The following is a 22,694-nucleotide window of genomic DNA, read 5'->3' as shown; positions in this document are numbered from 1 at the left end:
AGGCGTGTGCAAACAACCTAGACACGTGTGTTCAAAGCTTGTGCGCTATAACGTAAAACTATTCCAAACTTTTCTATTCCAATTCTCCTATCAGCCCTCCACGATTGGTCAAAAACTTTTTTCGACCAGCCCCACTTCACCTGTCTGTCACGCGACGTCACAAAAACCGCGATAGCTACCCATCTGATATGATGTGTACACACTGATTATGCATGATTCGACAGAAAAAGAAAAACCGTTATTTCTGATTCGACCCCTTTTCGCCATTAGCCCTCAGCTATCGGTAAAAAGTTTTCGTGCTGCACCCACTTCACCTGCCTGTCACGCGACGTCACAAAACCGCACTAACTCACCGCGTCAAAGTGACGTGTACGCTATAAAGATGCATTAATATGCCGAACAAAACTGAATTTTCTTCGGAATAGCCGCAGGCTGCCCCGTTCCGAAAGGAATAAAAGATGGCTGCCGCCGATCGCTGAGACGCTGGCTACTCGCACCTGCCGGAGAGCATAGGTGTATTTGCGTATAATAAAACTTCTTGCGTGGCCGTGTAACGTTTTCGAGCACTTTCGGCACGTTTACCACCTCATTCTGCCAACTCTTCTTTGCTGAGGGTCAGTTTTAACGTCGTTCTTAAGCTTCCGTTGCATGCCGCCGCGATTTTCGACCAGACACCAGAAGCTAAGTAAGGAAAAGCCGACCAATCGCAGACGCCGGCACCACCCTCTTCATCTGGTTATCGACTTTCAGTGCAGTGGCTCTGCCCCAGCGGATCGCTCTCCACTTGAATGTTCTCCTCGCCTCTTGTCAGCCAATTCGATACGACAAGCCGCTCAGTGTAGGCAATGTTATTCGTTTTTCAAGCAAACAAAAGTGACCTCCTATGAACGAGGAGAGAGTTTGATTTGTCTGTACAGACAACCCTGTGGGTGACAGCCCGGTGCTTGCGTCGGTGGTTACGCAAATTTGACGTCAGGAGATTGGAATAGAAACATTTTGGAATAGTTTTACGTTATATGGCCCCTTCTGTAAACTGGTAGCAAAATCATGCAAATAAAAGAATGGTAACAGAGATGTTCTTGTTGTTCGAAGCACTAAGGTATACTTCTGGACGGGGCATTGTTGTTCCTTCTTTTCTGAGGACGAAGTCTTCGTTTGAGGGATCAGAGAGATTTATGCTTTGTGGGCATCTGGGTACCTAACCCTCTTGTTTTGAAAATTAGATAATTCGAGGCCTTTACCACTAAACGCCCGAGAGAATTACATAAGTGGGGGTGTATACACAGCTGCACGTAGTACAAAGGAATAAGCGTGTAAATGACACTTCGGAGCAAAACGCGCTCCACGAGTGCGTAAAGCTGTGTCCGGAGCCTTAACAGAACACCATTATCCAAAAAATTATCGAAAAAAAACCCAGATGTGCTTGTTCATAGTGACGTAATAATGCGCAAATATAGTAAACAGACAGAAATTAAACCCATATGAACTCTTTCAATTTGAGCGCGCCTCAAACCAGAACCAGAAGCTTCGCTTTGCTCACCGAAAAATGTCGGTAAATTTTTGACATAATGCAGTCTAAAAATATGGACCGGTTCCGAGTATAGAGAGCCCGGTAGGTGCGCCAATCAGGAAAATGGCAGAGTCTAAAACAAAATAAATAAAATAAATAATAGTAGATTTTATGTAAAGGCTTGGGTGACGTGTATGTACAGCACGTACATACATGTACAGCAGAGCCAGGAGGCGTAAAGAAGGACGAATCAAGAGCGGTTGACATTGAAGAAAGGAATACAAGGTCTACTGGGGCAGCCAGTGTTACCCAGCGTGGAAGAACAAACCACGTGATGCAGTCACCTGCCTTCCTAACTTGGCGCTTGAGGGGCTTCTTCACTTCTCTCTCTTAAATAGCTCGTGGGTCTTCTTTCTATGATCCGCGCAGCAGCTTCTGAATCACGCTCACATTTTGACTACACGGTTTGCGAAATTGAGCGCTTTGTCCGAAAATCCAGTGCTGTTTCCTGGATCACGTCACCCACTTTTCTATCACCTCTTTTACTCATCAGCTGTAGACAGTGAAGCGGAACAATGCAAACAGGTATTCATTCGCCGCAATGTTCTTTATGATTTTGGCGTATCAGGGCATGGTGTTATTGGTAGATTACGTTTCATCTGCATATACATCTTGCTTTTACGTGCACCTACACTTTTAAAGTTACGCGCGGAAAGTTTTTTTTTTTCTTTTGCAACTACCGCTCTTTGGTGTAGCAGAAAGTGAACATTCTTTAACTCAGAGGTGCGTTGTAGTTATTTAGCTATCGTGTAGTGCAAGGCCTCTATATGGCTGAACAATTATGATTACGAGCGCTTTCGCTCGTCGCCGTTTAAGGCCGGGCTTTAACGCCTGCTTCGTGTTTAACAAGCAATCGCCTCTTATATGTGCCACGACACGGTATTATTCGCTCCTTATTATTCAGGTACCTCCCATCCTGCAGCAAACGTCTTCATAGAGTTTATCGGCTGCCTGTGTGAGTTTTCCGAAGCGCGTATCGCACACCACCACCTTCTCTATGTCGACACGTACACGACAAGACTGGGTTGGTAAATGACAAAAAGCGGCCAGCTTTCAAAGGGAGCAGGCTCGATTGAGCACAGGCTGCCCTGCGTGGTGGTTCACGCAAAACGGCATTCCAGATATCCGGTTTCGGGCAAGGGGGACGGCGGATGAAAACGTCTCTCATAGCGCTCCCGGCAACTACAGCGACATGAGGTGTGCCATCTTCTCTTTAGCCGCACTGCTAGGATGCGGTAAGTGGCGACATTTATGTAGTAGAATATAAATTAAAAAAATAGATTTGATAAAAATAATTTTAGAAAGGCTGTTAAATTCTTACTATGAAACAGGGGGTTAATATATGCTACCTTACGTCTTCGCAATTTTCCCAACTATGCCAGCAATGCTGACACGCATAATTATTGTGGCTTCTACCATTATTAATATTTGTCCATGTAGTGTAGTTATATTCTATATTCGTGTGTATGTGTGTTGTTTGTTTCTCGAACCAAGCGTTTTTGTCCTAAAACGGGAATTTTTTGGTCTAGTGTTTAGTCTGCAATATAAGAAACTGTGGGATGCTGTAAAATGATCTAATTATAATTCTGGTATGTATTGTGCACTATCATTTTTGTAACTTATATTTTGAAAATGTGCCATTATGTGTGCATTTTTAGCGCGGCAGTTCCGCGCTGCCCTGCCTTGTAACCGTAGGAGGCAGGGTGCTTTTCCTAGCAGCAGCCGCAGAATTTTTGTCTGCCTTGCCCAACATGTTGCAAATAAAATAAACCTCTAACTGCAAAAATGGGCGAGTTGTGGTGCATACGGGCATGGTATAGTGGGAGCTTCATATAACGACATGCAAGACGAGCGCTGAATGTTTATTTGAAAATGAATACTTATAAGAGGAATGGCAATCGCAATTATTGCAATTACGGCTTCTTTAATGTGGGCACGCTTTAACATTTCTACTTAAACATAATTTTTCACATAAATCAAAAGCTTTTAGGGAGCGCTCGTCTTGCCTGTTCCTCTTCCTCTGTGCCATGTAGCCTTTACTGTTGTACCAACTACGTCATTTTTACAGCACGTATACGCTTTTCTTTAGAAATATTTTATGCACTGGCTGTTGTCCCCGCAATGGTAGCAGCTGAAAGAAAATGAGTAACGGACGACCTTGACTCTTGTAATTGACCAAGTGTGAAAATCAAATCATATGAAAAGAATTAACTTCTACATCGCAATTCGAAGAGTACAGATATTGGAAGCCACCAACTGAAAGACGGAGTACAGCTTAAGATATCTTTCTTAAAGCAGGCACAGACGAAGGAAATAGGACGACAAAATACATGGCCTATTTTAGAAACGCGGAAGTGAAACTCGACGATAGCCAACGTGCTATAATATTGTCACGTGGGGGTACACGTGTCAATATGTAAGACGTGAAATGTGACACATCAAGGAGAAACGCAGAAGCACAGACAATAAAATAATAAAAGAAATTTCAAGACAGGCGAAAATGAGAAGCTTAAGCCCGAAATTATTATTATATTCAGATGTACAGTCGCAAACTGCATATCTGCAGTTTTTAGCTATCATGTGCATGTAATTTGGTGAAAACTACCTAAATGCAATAGGTAGCGTAGCCGTGAAGGCTAGCTCCCACTTGAATCAGACTAGCAAGAGACGTGATCATTTCTTTTAGCCACAAATGCTCCGCAAGAAGCTCTTGCCTGATGCACGACCGGTATGGGTGTTTCCGCGTTTCGCTCCCATTTAAATATGGCCGCCAAGGCAGGGTTTAGGTCCCGGGATGCTGGGCTTAGAAGCGCAATGCCAGAACCACCGCGCCCCCACGGCGGGCAATCACGCCTTAGAAAGCTTAGAAGCCTAACTAATGTTGCAGGTTGAGGGCTTCGCGGTCAAACTTTTAGGTGTTGCTTACTCCCTATTCGTAGTCGGCCCATTTGTTTTGCGGACCGTGTTTTTGCTGTAAAACACTCAAATGGCTCTCCTCCCCCATATCATGTTGGCGCCCGAGACTGGCATCCACCGCGCAAGAGTACCGTACACTGAGATGTTTGTGGCTTCTACGCTTGGCTATGTCTCCTGACTATGCCCTCTCTATAAATACGGTCACGTTCAACCTTGGTCAAAGAAATAAAGTAACCCGAGCAGCTTTTAAAGGTCTTAAAAGGTGTAGCTCTTAAAACTTCATCGACGAGGTTTCAACGAAAGAACAAGGCTTTGAAGGCGGGGTAAAATCGTGCCAAGTGGCTTTTATGCTCCCGCCTTTGGCGACCGGAGTATAATGAGGGAATGTCTTAAAGGGAACCTGAAATGTTTTACAGCGTCGTACAAAAGCAGTGAGTGGTTAGCTTGATGGTTCTGGTAAATAAGTGACGCATTTAGTCCATCCGCGTAAAGCGTGTGCTAGTTATGGGATTTTAAAAATGAGCATCGCTACTCATTACCGCGGTGCCATTCTTCTGAGTTTTTAATCGCCCGTCACCTGTAGAATACGGGCGTGCGTGACACCAATCGGCCGAGCTATCCGATCGCCTACGAACAGTGCCTCATCGAGAATGCCTGAAACAGACGCTGCGTTAAGCCTATTTTAATTACCATAAGTAGCCATGATAATATGTGTGCCCCTAAAAATAAGTGCACAAACGTAATAAATATGTGTGTTCCTTGAAACCAGTGGCTCACTCCCGCCTGGCAATGCGGATCGCCTGCTGCGGCTCTGGAGACGGGACTGCTGACGGGAAGCGGAGGGGTTCTCGCATAAAAATAGGAGCAGAGATGTCTTTTGTGGTAGAAGAAGCATGACCCGTTGTATGACGCTCGTCTTGCAGAGCAGGTATGGGCAGTGAGTAAACTGTCGTGACCACACACTGCAGACGCAAGCGCTGCACATAAATTCACTAGTCAAAGTCAACACCGAACTTATTGTTCCGGCAGTATCGAACACCAGCAATATTTCACACAAAGGCCCTTTCAGCGCTAGCTGCCAGTTGCGCTTTAGTGGAAGCGGTGCACTTCAAAAGCGTGTAACAAGTCGTGACACAAAAACTGCCACTTCACGATTCAAGTTCAAAAGTCGGGGCAGTGTAGATCTCAGGTATGTGATCTTGTACGTGCATTGTTCACTGTGCGTTCTTATATTGTTACACAGATTGTTCCGGATGTCGCAATGTCTTCATTGAGTACAGGATAGGCTTCATTGTTTAAGGAACCGATCACGTTGCAGCCGCCGCTGAGTTCATCTGTCCGAGCGGAAACGGTTATTTCCCGGACCCGGAGCAATGCGACATGTACTACGAGTGCCGCCGAGGAGTGGCTACGCCAAAGCTGTGCGCTGATGGCATGGCATTCCACGACGGCAATCCGCTGTACGCCCGTTGCGACTTCCTCGCAGCAGTGGACTGTCTACGGAGGCCGTACCTGCGTGAGTTCCCGACGAGATTGCTTGCAGCTTTTTAACGCGTTGGAAGTGCGAGTGCCAAGGTGACAAAGTGTATGTGGCTGAAAAGGGCGAAATGGTCGGAATGCGGAATTTTAAGATTGTCCTGTTGCAAATAACATAATTGTAGTCATTGAGGGGGAATATTCAGAGAGGCGGACATTACTTTCACGAGAAGTCGATACACATAGCTAACTAATTAAAGAAAATTCACTAATGATCTTCTTATTTATTTGCTTCGCGGTAAATATTGCAATTTACGAATCGTGCCAGCAAATGTGCAAGGCGTTCTGGCTTAGAATGAATTTTCAGAATGACGCCAGTTTGGAGACTTGCGTCATCAAACTCGCCGTATAACAATGTACTGTTGCTCCAGATGATTTTTTAAAAACACTCTGTTTTATAAATTGAAACGCATAAGCAGCTGAAACGCCCAAGTATTTCGTCCCACACTTTGTAAAATAGTATATCGGAACTGGTCTCATCATGGGAATTTCATTTCAAGTGTGTACGTCTTGCGATCTCACCGGCAACAATTCGTAACGTGAAATGTGTGCCGTACAGAATTTGTTTAAAAAAGTTAGTTGGTGAGTTTGTGTTATTCAATGGAATACGTGTTTCCATTTCTCATTCTAGTAATGTCGGCGTCTTCGAATAATCCAGCTCGATGGCAGGAATTGCGTTTTCTGAAATAGGCGTTTTTCAAAATTCTGCAAAACTCCCAATATCCCCCTGTATTATATGCCAGATAATGGCAGATATAATCTATAGCAAATGCATAAATAAAGCATACAGAAAAGTATTCATTGGTCCATCAAACATGTTGGAAATCTTAGAAACATGCCTCTTGTTAGTTGGTCATGCACATCAGCCTAAATGTCCTTTCATTAGCTCCCCTAGAAAGTGTGCTGCAATTGTGTGTTAGAAATAACTCGTGAGCTTCTCGATGGCAGTGAGTGCAGAATCCTCAATTGGAAATAGTATCCTTAAAATTTTCAACAGTGTGGCCTAACGTGTTCACGTGTTTGGAAAAGCCCAGCTGCGGTATAGATTCTATGTGTGAGTTGACATTATTAGAGCTCAGCCCAAAGGAGGTCTCCAGTTGTCCCATGTATAGTGCGCGGAAAATGTTGCATTCAAAGCGAAGTACAACTTTACAAGTCTTGCAGTTGTAGTCCACTTGAATTTCGAATGGAAATGAAGATGCGACGCTCATGGCAACATTTGCGCTACCCGTCACGTGGCGGAATTTGCAGGGAAGATTTATGTATCGTGCGCAGCTTTCCAAGTGGTCCGTCTATTCATAACCCACGGATGTTCAGGAACAATTTGGCGCATTTTCTCCCTCTGTAAGGACATGGTATGTTGTTTCCGGAAATAGGATTTATGTTAGGCGTTGATCCTGAAAACCTGAGGATAAGGTTCGTCCATGAACCTGGGGAAGTGGGTTTTCTGCTGATGAGCGCAAGATGATCAAGGTTGTCTGCTTTTTCTTTAGACACGCCGCTGATAACAGAGGCAGGATAACAATGACGTTGTTCACAGTTCACAGTTCAAAGAAAAGTCCTCTTGTAGAGCATATCTGCCTGAAACTAGCAGCGCGATTTTACGGGATTGCTGTTGCACATTGTTTCACACGGGTGCTATGAAAATATGAGTATTAGTGCTCATCGGTTGGTCTTCTGTAATCTGATGTGCCATGCTTGTTGTGGTGAAAACTTACAGTAACACTCGGAGATGTGGTTGCGAAAACGGAACATGGGGGGGGGGGGAATGAGATTGTTGGACGGACTGCACTGAACTGAGAAATGAACTTCACTATTTGTTCCTCGCCGTGGGGCCAAAACTTGGAATACGTCGTGTATGAACTTTTTGTAAAACATTTGCTTAGGGTGCCGCTCTCGAGAAACTCTAATTCCAATATACCCATGTAAATTTTGCGGTAATCGCGACCTATCTTAGTGCCCATTGATTTGCTTTTGATCTCGGCGAAGTACTTTCGATTAAATGCAAAAACTATTTAGGTCTAGTACCAATTTTATTTGGTTCTGAATTATGCGACAATCAATGGGTTTCTCAGAGGACGGCTATGAAAGCGCATACACAAATGCGCAAATGCCATCCACGTGCGCTATAATATTATACAGGGCTACAACATCCTGGGTCACTAAGAGGCTGCCTGTGGGGATACAAACGTCCATTATTTAGCATAGGAAGTGAGTGGTGGGTTTTATGCAAGAAGTGAATTAGTGCGAAATTCCTATCGTTAGGCCATCTACGTAACTCGACATTTTCCCCAGAGACAATCAGTCAGCCCGCATTGGTTTCTTTGTGCACTTTTGGTAGAGGAGGAAAGCTCCCTTGGGGTGGGGCATGGAAGAAGCATGGATTTGGTAACCACATCACTAATTCTGCTCTCTTTTGGAAAGTCACGGAGAGTCCTCTGAACGACTTCTTCAAATGCCGAAGACGGGTTTGGGTCCATCAGTTTGTAAAACATCTTGTTTTCTAGCTGGTGATCGGTATTTCTTATGTAGCCCTTGGTACTAATAATTACAATGGTGCCTTCTTTGTCCGCGGGCTTTATAGCTATGTCAATCCCTACCGCCTATGTTTCCTGATACTTTTTGTTCTCCTTTAGTGAGGTTTTCGCGGAAGGGCTTTTGCTTTCTAATGTCCCAGATTACATCCTGCTGAACTGCCTTAATGAGCATGTGAAGGCGTTTGTCACATGGTGGCGGCGGAGTCCAGCGCCTTGCTGACGGCAGTAGTGGGCGTTCGCGTGGTGGCTCATGTGTGTCACGATGAAACTCACGAAGTCTCAGACGACCGGAAAAGTTCTCCAAGTCATTGTACAGCTGGAGTTCATTCAACTATGCATTGGCAGGACAAAAATTTATACCTCTGGACAAGACATCGCATTCGAAATCAGCAACATTTACATTGCACATGGTAATTGTAGTTGACTGTGTGTGCGTCCTATTCAAACAAATGCAGACACCCAACGAGACATTGTAATTTTCGGTTTTTTCATATATATATATATATATATATATATATATATATATATATATATATATATATATATATATATATATATATATGAATTGTGACGGATGTGGGTTCGGATTACCAGCCACAAGTTTTTTTACGTCCACTTCCATTTACCCTACCCAATTTTCTGCGTTTCAATGGCAACCACCGCTAATTAGGCCTATGCATTCCTTAGCTTAATTCCCTGCTAATAATATATATATATATATATATATATATATATATATATATATATATATATATATATATATATATACTTTATTTTCATTTCTTCAATCCCCTCTCTACCCAGTGACCGGCTTCGCACACTTCAGGCACAATTTTTTCGCCTCTGGCAATCGTGAGGCTAGTGCAAAAAAAGAAACACTACAAACAAAATCAAATTTAACCCAGGGCCCTAAAACGTAGAACTATTCCAATCATCTTTTTTTTATTCAGAACTCCAGACATCAAATCTACATAACCACCGACGCAAGCATCGGGTGGTAACCTTCAGCATTGCCTGGAAAGCCCAATCAAACGCGCTTCTGCTTTAGAGGGTGTCACTTTCATTTACGTTCATTTCCTTAACTAATTGCGCCGACGACACCACGCTCTGGACGTGTGAAGGGTCGAATGGCACAGTTGAAAAAAACGCTCCAACATGACACCGATATAGTCGTGCAACACGTGAACGCAGTGGGACTAGAATGCTACCAGCACAAGTCCTCCTGATCTGGCCACCCGACTGAACGAAGCACAAGTAACCTTCGCATCACATCACAATTGGCGTAAACCGGCAACCAGTGACTGACGCCGAGCACATGTGAGTACTGCGCATGCTACTGCAGCAGAACCGACGGAACAGCATCACGACGACCGGCTCCAGATGACGGTGAACCAGACACGAAACTTCTACACAGAGTGAGCTCGCGTAAGCAAGGTATCAAGGAGAAGGAACTGCTCCAAGTCATCCAGACCTTTGTCACCAGCCGTCCCACCTGTGCACTTCCATACGTGCCTACAGTTAGAGAAGACAGAACAAGCTCTCCTTCACTGTATGCAAGGTAGACCTTGGCTTACCAATGCACCGAGAAACTTCTTCAACTGGGAGTTCACAACACCATCGAAGATCTCATTGATGCATACCACACATCACAGGCTCACCTTCTCTGAGGTAGCAAGTCCACCCGCTGGATCCTAGCTCGAGTAAGCCTCAGTGCGTCCCCGCCATAATCCCACCACACTTAGGCGTGTTCGTCATAAAACTGCTGCCCAAAAAGACACTCGCCTGGCACCACGCCGGCAGAAGTAGAGCGAGGGCCCAGAATCTACACAAGACATTGGGGACCAACTCTGCCGTGGCGTACGTCAAAGCAGCCTATATTTTGATCGATCCCATACCGGCGCCTTTTGCGCCATTCCAGGTCCAGTACTCAAGGCACAGACAGCTTCGAGCTCTCTAAGCGGTGCCGCCCCCACCGATGCAGAAGAAACTGCCATTGCGCTGGCAGTGGCCTCAACAGACCCTTGAATAGGTATGAGCAAATCCAAAACTGCCATAGCAAACTTTGTGCAAGGACTGGTGGCACAGACCACAAAAAGCTCCTGCAGTCACTATACAACAGTGAAGAACCGCGCTCAGTAGAGTTGATGTGGTTCCCGCCTCACGTGGGGATTCCAGCGAACGAAGCCGCCCACCAACATGCTCGAGGATTCGACAGCAGAGTGGTGAGCCTGCCGGAAACCGGAGACATTAAACGAAGTCCTGGACTCATATCACGACATTGCCTAGTACTACCGTCTTAAACGACACACTAGGTCCGCAGCGCACACTAAGGTAAACAAGTGTCAGAAGATCACCTGGAGCAGGTTAGAGACACAGTCATACCCGTACCCCTAGATATAATCGTACATTTAGCCGGGCAGATTAAGTCCGTACTGTCAGTTGTGCGGCTGGCTAGCTAGGCTTATTCACATCCTCTGGCACTAAGAAGGACGCGCTCCCCGATCTTGGGACTTCTCCCCCTCCTTCATCGTGGGAGGAAGTTCTGCTTAGCTCCAGCCCGGACATACAACTCGGAGCCATGGAGCAAGCCAAAGAGGTCACCGTCAGGCATCGCATGGCGGCCACGTACCTTCCATGACAAGTCGATAAAATAGCTCCCCACTATGACACATAAACTTGTCTCTCTCTTTCTTATCTAACTGGCTGAGGAGAGCCGAGGATCACGATCCCGTGAAGAAAGCTTCGATAGGGCCGAGCTAGCCAAATGAAAGTAGGTAACCGGATCAGTATGATGGTGCGGGCCAATGCGACTGGTTCCCTCCCCCTTCCCTTACTTAGTTTGCGGTGGCTGGTCGAAAATTGCGGCAGCATTGAAAATTACCGTAAAACGGATCCTCAGCAAAGCAGAGTTGGCAGAGTAATGTCGCATACATGCAGAAATGTATCGATAACGTTGTAATATGACGTAAAATATTTTATTATACAGAAATAAATTTATGCTCACAGGTAGCTCCGAGTAGCCAGTGCCACAGCGCTTGGTGGCACTGGCACAGCCGTATTCTCTTCCTTTGGTAAGGGGGCAGTCTCCAGTTATTCAGAAAATTTTTCTTGCTCGGCATATTATTGCGCCTTTAACGCCTACATGTCAATTCAGTGCGGTGAGTTTTCGCATTTTAGTGACGTCGCGTGACAGACGGTCAAAGTGGGCGCAGCAGGAAAAAGGTTTACCGATAGGAATTGGCTAAACGGCTTCTTTTTTGTTAGTGGTAAAAAGAAAAGCGTGGAATGAGAAATTGTTATTTTCCCTTCCGTTCGTCTATTCGTGTATTATCACTGTGCACACAACATATCAGATGGGTCATTTCCGCGGTTTTTGTCACGCCACGTGATAGACAGGCTGAGTGGGTCGTTCCTGGAAATATTTTGAACGATCATGGCGGGATGATTACAGAATTGTAATCGAAAAGTCTCCAATATTTTCACGTTATAGCACTCCTATAGACGCAAAAATAATAATAGCTTGATTAAGTTGGTGCACTAAGTACACCAAACTGTACGAACTGGCCTGGGAAACCAAGACCGGCAAACTCTGAAAACAACAAGCATAAGCACATCGGCGAAACTTCGTTTGAGTATTTGTTCATCCTTTCATTCATCCACCGCCCCGTTTGACCAGTATAGAAACGCTTGCATGAGAGAAGAATCTTATAAACCCCACAGTCACAACAGTCAACAACAAGCTCCTGTCTGTGGTGCTTTTTGGAAATCTTTTTTTCGTTTCGGTCACCCGACTGACTTGTTGGTACATGCTACCCAACTTATTTCGAGCAGTGAACAACAACCTAACGACTGCCATGCTAACAACTTTCTTGAGATCATGCGCGACCTGGTGTACGTATAGGATAACCGCAACCGTTTGCCTTAAGTGATCCTACGATTGAGCGGCTGAAAGAAGCTTCAAAAACAAACTAGGAATATTCAACGTCACTGCATTGCAATGAACGCGACAGCAAGCCGTCTGTTAAATATGTGGCCTCCTTGTCAATATGCCACGATTACTGTGCACGTCTTATTACTGAAGCCTTCCATAAAAGCGGCCAAGCATGTGTAAGCCTCCTCTCAGTTTCGCTCCTTCCGAAGGAGATAGACTTCGTATCTCATTGATTAAAATGGTTTGCCCACGCGTATGCAAGATTTCTGTTGCTGTTCGTGCTTCTATATATATATATATATATATATATATATATATATATATATATATATATACATAGGGCCTGACCGGATAAAGGCACTTTGTTGTTAGCACTGTGGTCTGTGTCCCTGTCTTCGTCTTTTCGTTTCGCGCTATTTTCTGCACTGTACACACAATCATTGATTTACATGCATGAGTCATAAAACAGAAATAAAAAATAACTTCCGTCAGGTTGTTACACGCAGTTTTCATTTTTCTTGTCGTTTATGAATGTGATTCTAGAAAATACGACCCGTCTATATCGCGTAAGTATACTTAACAAAGCACTAATAAAAAATGCAACATGTCACTGATAGCCCAAAATGGTTAACCGTTACGCACAATAAATTATTTACATTCACGTTTCACCACACATAAATATTCGAGATCCCAGTTGAGACGTTCTGCGTGCGTTGATCAATTGAGATGCGCAGTTCCGTCACCGCGCAACCGCTTGAAGAAATACCCCTTACTCTGATAGGAACAAAGTAACATGGTGCAAAAATTGTGCGCAGAGAATGCCAAGTCTACTCGCAAGTGCCCCCGCGCCAACGGCTACTTCCCGCACGAAGATTACCCGCGGGTGTGCCAGCATTTCTACACCTGCAGTGCCGGCGTGCCATCCAAGCTCTCCTGCCAGAAGGGACTCGCATTCAGCATCAAGGCGGGCGGCTGTGAATGGGCCGGCAGGGTGCCTGGCTGCGAGCACGAGGCCGCCTCGCAGGTAAGCCGCCGTCTACATTGTTTGCGTACACTCTTTGTTACCTTTCTTCATCACCGCCATGTACCATGCGCTTCCTGAATCTTCGGAACTAGTCCGTTGGAATGCTCCTTTCTGAAACAAGGGTACCTTGGCACTGAGGGACGACCCCCAGCTCAAGCAAAAACTACAGAAAACAACGCTCACCATCACAAATGTGAGCCGGGCCAAATCGAAACCCAACCATGCTACATTTAATGTAGCGGGGAACTTCATTTAAATAAATAACTAAATAAATAAATAGTAACTACTAGGTGAAGAACACATAAATTATCAAGATGTCTAAAATTCTTAACATTCTACTCGCCCAAGTTTGTAATAGTGGAGTAGTACAGGAGTTCCTTGCACAATTTTGTTTAGCACTGCCACTTCTGTCATGCGGACACGGATTATACGTATGTTCATCGCACCGACGTGCCCCTGCTGGTTGTCAGAACGCCTACTTAGAAGCTCCAGCGAAACGCTAATCTCAGTGAAACACGGCGGGTCCGCATAAGCACTAAGAGCACTCCGTCGGTTCAGATGCAGAAACAATGTGCGGCGCGTGCTGAGTCCGCTGGAGCTAAAAGCTGGAGGCACCCTGGCGCGGGGCTGCGGGAACACACGGCCGAGAATTGAGAATCGTAACGAAACCGTGCAATTCAAAAGCGCGAGACGGGTGTGCATATTGTGCCTTCTGGGACCGTGCAGCACTGCGGGAACACGAGGTCAACGCACAGTGACAACGCTGAGAAAAACACTAATTCTAATCAATGCTGCTCCGGGTAATTGAGATCTCTCTGTTCGCGTACCTGCTCACGCCACACCACGCGTGTTTCCTTAGCCTGCTTATGCTTACTGCAATGCATACGGCCACTACAGCTATGAGCCATACACTTCAGTTAAAGTTAGAACATGTTGCTATCCCATTGGTTGCTTCTGCCGTAAACAAAGACTGCGATTTTTGTTTATATTTCACAGAAGCACAATACTGCGCCCATTATGCCACTGACGTTTTTCCGCCACAACGGAGTGCCTCCTATACAGATTCTGTTTCTGGCAGGCAAAAACTCGGACATTCTTTAAAGTATACAGCGCATCATCATACATGGAAATGAGGATTGATGCTGCAAATACTCAAGTGTAAAATTGCAACCCAACTCCAAGCATATCCTGGCCTAAACATTCTTGCCGATTCCGAAAATATCGAACTAAAAAATATTTAAGCGTCCGCACTTCCTAGCCCTCTTAAGCGAGGAGTGAGACGATAGAGCGACGTGTACCGTGACTGCGGCCCTATATCACCCCTAACAACCCGGTGAGGAAGACATTGTTTTCCATCAACTTGAAATGGATGTTATGTCACTTTCCATTTTCTTTACTTTGCAGTTTGAAGAATTAACACGATATCTGGTTATTAAATTTTTCGTGGTCTACCAAAACGTGCGAACGCTTTGTCTGAACCCAAGAAGCCCAGGTGCCATCCCCATGTTCTCACGAAAGCGTCGACCGACATGATGGTCAGCGCCTTGTGACAGAGCGCACCTAGAAAGCAGCTATGCCAGGCGCACAGTTTCTGCCCTCGAGCGTCGCTTTCGGGGCTGTTCTAATGACCACCACATAGCAAATGGCATTATTTTCTCGTAATGCCAAAGGAAATACGCGCACATGGGCCTGCAAGCACAATACTTACAATAACCAGCAGGAGCAGCAGCCACGGCAGCCTATCTCTTTAAAGCGAAGCATTCCCTTCCCCCCACAATTCGGCACCGCTTCGATTCCTCAGTGGCAGGTCGGGGCATGGTCGAGTAGATTATTCCTTCCCCTTAAAATAGTATGGCCTAAACTCCCAAAGGTGAACTATCGTCGTGCGCAGCACCATACTGGCTTTCCCGCGTCCTTTGCTCCAAAAGTAAACGAATATGAAGTGCCTCGTAACTGGACAGAATCAAGGTAATTTTGTTTGCCGTCGCTTTGAGCAAGGCAGACTATTCTTTCTATCTTTACTATTTACATATTTAGTGAATAACAGTGAGTCAATCGATCAATTATTAAATTAGGAGCATAACTGTCTCTGTGAAAATTATAAACCATCCTCAAATATTCCAAACCTAACTTGTTCTTGTCGACTACGCAGTACGTAGAAGATTTTTCCAAGCTTGAAAGAAAGCCCGCGGAATGCAATAAGTGCCGTACGGTTACGCCACAACGCTGGGATGTACGGCGAGTCACAAGAATTGCGGCTTAACCCATCTCATGATGAATGTCGACGTTCATTCGACTAGCAGTGAAGCAACGAGGCGACACACAATATTGTCCCCACAAAAACGCGTTATGTATAAGCCATGCATTGAGCTGGGTTTCTCTCTCGCCCATCCGTCTGGGCACACTGGGTCATTGAGGGCCGCCGCCAATAAGTTCCCGCATGGGAGCTTGTGGGAATGCATATTGAGATAAATTTGTCATTATACGTACGACGTAGATCACATTCCGCAAACACAAGAGAGAACGCAATCATTTAGCGTTTGCAATTGAAGAAACGCACGTACTGAGTGTCAGATGGTTGCCCCAGTTGGCGTAAAATAGGCTCATTGAAGAGTTGGGCGTGCCCAGTTCTACATACCCAGTGACCCGAAATTGCCGCACAAACTGTTAGAGACAGAGATATATAGACAGACAGCCCACGAAAACCGTGTTTATTAAGTGCACTAAGAATGGTAATCACGCTATTGTAAAGAGCCGATGCTTTTTATCCTTGCATCAGATCTCGACAACCGATGACAGTGATGGCCATTATTGTTCTTATTTCAGTTCTTGTGCTGTTCGTGGGCGTATTTTCCTCAATAAAGAGTATTTTCTCTAGCTTTAAATACTTAACAGTCGCTACAGCGTAACAAGATTACATTTCATTGAGGCATTTGTGAAATTCTTACAATAATAGCATATAAAGATTTGGTCCCAAATATGTAGCTATCACAATGCCCACGATGTAGATGTTACTAACAATATATGGCTATCATCTCATTTTCACTTAAAAGATCAATAGGTAAGAAACTAAGGATGGACGTCAGCATACATGACTGTCGTCGTCTTCAGTCCCCTAATTTCGTCAATAGCAGGCGGCTAACTTCGCCACTCACAGTCCGCTAACTTGACCCAAAAGGCAAAAGTGTGGTCCCGGCGCGTGCAGCTGCCAGACAGGATCCCCTATATTATGTACAATTGAAAGATGTAACAAAGGAGAGAGTGTAGCAGAACCAGACGTTACGTTGCCAACTTCTTAGTATGGGACCGCGTAGCCAGAACCGAGCTTCTCATATAGGTGTGCAGTTATAACCTGGAAAAGTCAGCAGTGTGTTCAATGGGGCTGCTTGGTTCCTCTTCAGAATAAAAAAGAGGAACAGCGCAACTTAGGACGAGCGAGTAAACAGGACAGAGCACTCTGTCCTATGTTGCGCTGTTCCTGTTTTTAACCTAGAAAAGCACAACGATAGCTTGCTTAAAGTGTGCTTCACAATGGCGCTTGTCGTAATGCCATCTGTGGCGTGTCCGCAAAATGTCATCGTTTTGTTGTGCAGCGGCAGGCACGGTGGGGTAAGAAGCTAGTAGACATTCTTTCTTTTCTAGTATAACTCAGGTAATGAGTCACACTTGAGTTTTCCAGTGTTGCTTCTTTTTTACTTAACTCTTGTGTCACCTGCCTGCGACAGCTTAAAAGAACGACGAAGCAACGCCACCCAAACTATGCTTTAATGCCGTGCTTTAAAACGACGCATTCAAGCGTGCAAGTAGAAAACAGTATGTGTTGTGCGGAGTGTGGGAGGTCGGTCACGTGATACGCATAAAGGGCATGTCGGGATAACTAAACAGACCATATATATATATATATATATATATATATATATATATATATATATATATATATATATATATATATATATATATATATATATATATATATGTGTGTGTGTGTGTGTGTGTGTGTGTGTGTGTGTGTGTGTGTGTGTGTGTGTCATTGACAGTGGTCTGCTCTGGACCACGGGCAGTTGCACTGCGCTCCTCGAGGAAGCCGAACGCATGTCGAGTGAGCTACAGAACGAAAGTTTTCAAAATGGTGGTGGTGGTGCAACGTAATGATTACGTATTACTGTCGCATTTGGCGCTTAATCTCCACTGAATTTTAAAGCTATGCTTACATTCACCACGAAGACGTCTTCAGTTTTGTATTCATAGTGCTCGTTCAGGTTATGATCTCTGCTGTGTAAAAAAAAATTGATGTATTGATGGTGTTTGTTTTTTTTTTTTACAGCAGGAATCAACGGATGTACCTGAGGACCAGGCAGAAGAGTGAAAGTGAAGCTCCCGTTCTGAGCTTTTTTTTTCCAGTGGCATTCCTTTCTGTCATGAATAAATCCAATACACTACACAAAATTCCTCGCATTACATGCCCTGCATTAAAATGTGACAATAAAGAATGTTTGTTTGTTAACACGATGCATTTTCTTACAAATTCCATAATCTACAGGTCTACATAATCTACAAAAAAAATACCGAACACAGCTCACGATGCGTGCAGGCTTCGCCTGTTTCATGCGTGAGCTGGAACCTGGACATGTTAGGGAAAAACATAAGAAGGACGCAGGATCGGAAACCTGACGTCAAGATCGCCCATTTCGCGCCTTGGGCAAAATGCTAAACTTAACCCATTACGTGCGCTTGCCCGCACGCGTTAACCCCCTCATTCGTGCCTCGCCAGGAATAGCGGTTAACATCAATCAAGGACGTTTGCCGGCACTTGCTTGCTCTTGGCTAGACGAGTTGGCAGATGTCCCTTTGTTTTGGCATATCGATGGTGCTTCAGACTACGCAGTCTAGCTCAATCGGCCATGCGTCCGTGAAGACGGCGTAGGAGAAAGCCAAATCGCACCGATTAGCCAGCATTGCTCTCTACATGCAGCGGCAAGCCCAAAGAGCCGTCTCGCCGTAGTGTCATAGTAGGCGCGGTCTTATGGGCTCTCATTCATCATCTCATTTTCACTTAAAAGATCAATAGGTAAGAAACTAAGGATGGACGTCAGCATACATGACTGTCGTCGTCTTCAGTCCCCTAATTTCGTCAATAGCAGGCGGCTAACTTCGCCACTCACAGTCCGCTAACTTGACCCAAAAGGCAAAAGTGTGGTCCCGGCGCGTGCAGCTGCCAGACAGGATCCCCTATATTATGTACAATTGAAAGATGTAACAAAGGAGAGAGTGTAGCAGAACCAGACGTTACGTTGCCAACTTCTTAGTATGGGACCGCGTAGCCAGAACCGAGCTTCTCATATAGGTGTGCAGTTATAACCTGGAAAAGTCAGCAGTGTGTTCAATGGGGCTGCTTGGTTCATCTTCAGAATAAAAAGAGGAACAGCGCAACTTAGGACGAGCGAGTAAACAGGACAGAGCACTCTGTCCTATGTTGCGCTGTTCCTGTTTTAACCTAGAAAAGCACAACGATAGATTGCTTAAATCGTGCTTCACAATGGCGCTTGTCGTAATGCCATCTGTGGCGTGTCCGCGAAATGTCATCGTTTTGTTGGCAGCGGCAGGCACGGTGGGGTAAGAAGCTAGTAGGCATTCTTTCTTTTCTAGTATAACTCAGGTAATGAGTCACACTTGAGTTGGCCAGTGTTGCTTCTTTTTTGATTAACTCTTGTGTCACCTGCCTGCGACAGCTTAAAAGAACGACGAAGCAACGCCACCCAAACTATGCTTTAATGCCGTGCTTTAAAACGACGCATTCAAGCGTGCAAGTAGAAAACAGTATGTGTTGTGCGGAGTGTGGGAGGTCGGTCACGTGATACGCATAAAGGGCATGTCGTGATAACTAAACAGACCATATATATATATATATATATATATATATATATATATATATATATATATATATATATATATATATATATATGTGTGTGTGTGTGTGTGTGTGTGTGTGTGTGTGTGTGTGTGTGTGTGTGTTTGTGTGTGTGTGTGTGTGTGTGTGTGTGTGTGTGTGTGTGTGTGTGTGTGTGTGTGTGTGTGTGTGTGTGTGTGTCAGTGACAGTGGTCTGCTCTGGACCATGGGCAGTTGCACTGCGCTCCTCGAGGAAGCCGAACGCATGTCGAGTGAGCTACAGAACGAAAGTTTTCAAAATGGTGGTGGTGGTGCAACGTAATGATTACGTATTACTGTCGCATTTGGCGCTTAATCTCCACTGAATTTTAAAGCTATGCTTACATTCACCACGAAGACGTCTTCAGTTTTGTATTCATAGCGCTCGTTCAGGTTATGATCTCTGCTGTGTAAAAAAAAGTCGATGTATTGATGGTTTCTGTTTTTTTTTTTACAGCAGGAATCAACGGATGCACCTGAGGACCAGGCAGAAGAGTGAAAGTGAAGCTCCCGTTCTGAGCTTTTTTTTTCCAGTGGCATTCCTTTCTGTCATAAATAAATCCAATACACTACACAAAATTCCTCGCATTACATGCCCTGCATTAAAATGTGACAATAAAGAATGTTTGTTTGTTAACACGATGCATTTTCTTACAAATTCCATAATCTACAGGTCTACATAATCTGCAAAAAAAAAAAATACCGAACACAGTTCACGATGCGTGCAGGCTTCGGCTGTTTCATGCGTGAGCTGGAACCTGGACATGTTAGGGAAAAACAAAAGAAGGACGCACGATCGGAAACCTGACGTCAAGATCGCCCATTTCGCGCCTTGGGCAAAATGCTAAACTTAACCCATTACGTGCGCTTGCCCGCACGCGTTAACCCCCTCATTCGTGCCTCGCCAGGAATAGCGGTTAACATCAATCAAGGACGTTTGCCGGCACTTGCTTGCTCTTGGCTAGACGAGTTGGCAGATGTCCCTTTGTTTTGGCATATCGATGGTGCTTCAGACTACGCAGTCTAGCTGAATCGGCCATCCGTCCGTGAAGACGGCGTAGGAGAAAGCCAAATCGCACCGATTAGCCAGCATTGCTCTCTACATGCAGCGGCAAGCCCAAAGAGCCGTCTCGCCGTAGTGTCATAGTAGGCGCGGTCTTATGGGCTCTCGCATGACCAAGATGCAGGGGCTACCACACGCTCTGGTCTCTGTAGGGCACATGGCTCCCTGCGTCTAGCGACGCAAGCTAGTGCGAAAACAAGAGTCAGCAAAGAGGTAAATGAAGAGGAGAGATAAATATGTTAGCATTACGCCGCACCTCTTTGAGGTCCCAGATACATTATTTACATCACTTTCACCTCATTGCAAAGTGTTGTTGAGGAGCTCCCTCAACACACGCCCTGCTTCGTGAACGAGTGAATTGAAACTGACGTTGGTCCGGAGCAGACCACCATAAATTGCACAATATATAGAGTGCCGCAGTTAACTTGGAACAAGATAATAAATATACCGAAGAGCTCTAGAGAAATCGTACCGACTGCATAGTAGCCGTAGTCGTGTGTACTTATTGCCAGCATATTTTCCAAGATACATTATTATTTAATAAATTGTTCTTAATGAGGGAACTTCTTAATTATTGCTCGCATCGCAAACATATCAATTACAATGTCGTAGGGCACCTGAAATATCCTACGATTCAAGCATTTGTTCCGCGCTCAGCTTTGCTTTGTTGGTTTTTCAGGGGAAAAACAAAACGCGGGAAGCATCCAAAATATGAAATAAATACGCGCTTGCGCGCGTCTACCACGGATACCACGACCACGGATGCCTCGGATGCACGGCTTCACAAGCGGCGGCAGCTAGATACAGGGCTTCACTCTATGTGATGTTCGCGGCATCGTGAGAACACGCCGCTGACGCATTGATAAGAGTAGCGGGCGCGTAGTGGGGAAGGGGTCGGGGATTTAGAAGCCGGGAAAGCGCGACGGTGCACCTCGGACTGTAATTTTGTGCACTCATCTTGTTCGGTAGATAGGCACGCCCGGAACGTATCTTCCTTTTGTTCCCTTTAGCAATAGAAACAAACGTTGCGCATGCTATGTTCATCTAATGTATTTGGCAGATCTGTACGACCCGCATGTGCTGTTGTCGATTACGTAAATTATTTTTGCTTAACGTGCCACTGCGTAGATATTAATTGGAGACCACAACGGTACAATGACAGTGACCTGCTTTTCAAGAAGCCAGTCATACCCTTCACAAATAATCAAAAGGCTAAAATGATCCTGGCTCTCTGAGATGGCACAGGGTGACAAGACGAATGCAGCCAAGCTATTCCAGATGTGGCATTGTAGACGACGCCCTAGTCCATCAACCTTCCATAGAACGTACGAAGATCTTTGTGAGACGGGTGGCTTCGCCAGAAAGTATACAGGACTGGGACGGTATTTCATGAAGCAGAAACGGATGTTTTGGAATTCTTTGCTGCTAACTCTCATGGTAGTGTGCGCGATGCCAGTGCGGAAGCCGGAACCTCGAGGTCATCAGTGCGGAGGATATTAAAGAAAGATCATATACATCCGTACCATGTACATCTTCATCAAAAGCTTGAAGACGAGATTTTGAAAACATACTTGATTTTGCCAATTGGATTTTCACGAAATGCGAAGAAGTACCAGACTTGCTCACTCACGTGCTTTGGACGAATGAAGCTAATTTCCCCAGAAACGCATAGGTTAATGTTCACAACACGCACTGCTGGAGTAACAGGAACCCGCGATGGCTGCTATAAACACGACAGCACTACGAATAGTCGTTTAATGTGTGGTGCGGCATTTTTGATGGCAACATCGTCAGTCTCATCTTTTTTGACAACACACTAACGGCGCAATGCTACATCAGCGACATCATCGAGGGCCCCATGAACGACGTCTTTTGTAACGTTGCACTTGCGTACCTTCGGAACACCTAGTTTCAACACGACGGTGCTCCTGGGCATAGTAGTAGCCAGTCTTGAGCGTGGCTCGACATGCTTTTTCCTGGACAGTGTATTAGGCGGCATTTACCTGTACCCTGGCTTGCAAGGTCACCGTACATGACAACGCTGAGCTTATTCTTGGGGGGCTACCTTAAAGATCACGTGTATAGCAGCGAAACTGCCACACTAGACACCCAAATGCAAAAATAAACAGTGCCGAGAGATTCCTACGTCGTTGGTGAAAGCTGCAACAGTGCAAGTATTGGAAAGAAGCAA

At 45.1% G+C, this 22,694-nt stretch overlaps 1 protein-coding gene across 4 annotated transcripts; it reads left to right on the top strand.

Moving 5' to 3' along the window:
• The first annotated feature begins 2,654 nt into the window (after nucleotides 1-2,654).
• LOC142586890 (protein obstructor-E-like) lies at nucleotides 2,655-20,046 on the top strand. 4 transcript variants are annotated; one of them, XM_075697771.1, is made up of 4 exons: nucleotides 2,655-2,805; nucleotides 5,805-6,002; nucleotides 13,306-13,514; nucleotides 19,901-20,046. In XM_075697771.1, exons 1-4 carry the CDS (start codon nucleotides 2,763-2,765, stop codon nucleotides 19,937-19,939), a joined length of 489 nt encoding a protein of 162 aa, XP_075553886.1. In that variant the 5' UTR covers nucleotides 2,655-2,762; the 3' UTR covers nucleotides 19,940-20,046. The 4 variants fall into 4 exon arrangements, with proteins under 4 accessions (XP_075553886.1, XP_075553883.1, XP_075553885.1 ...); XM_075697768.1 differs by having other exon boundaries at nucleotides 19,898-20,044; XM_075697770.1 differs by lacking the exon at nucleotides 19,901-20,046 and adding an exon at nucleotides 17,842-18,018.
• Nucleotides 20,047-22,694: the final 2,648 nt, after the last annotated feature.

Source organism: Dermacentor variabilis, chromosome 7 (genome assembly GCF_050947875.1).
Source record: "Dermacentor variabilis isolate Ectoservices chromosome 7, ASM5094787v1, whole genome shotgun sequence".
Taxonomy (NCBI): Eukaryota; Metazoa; Arthropoda; class Arachnida; order Ixodida; family Ixodidae; genus Dermacentor; species Dermacentor variabilis.
This window is presented reverse-complemented; position numbering and strand designations above follow the sequence as displayed.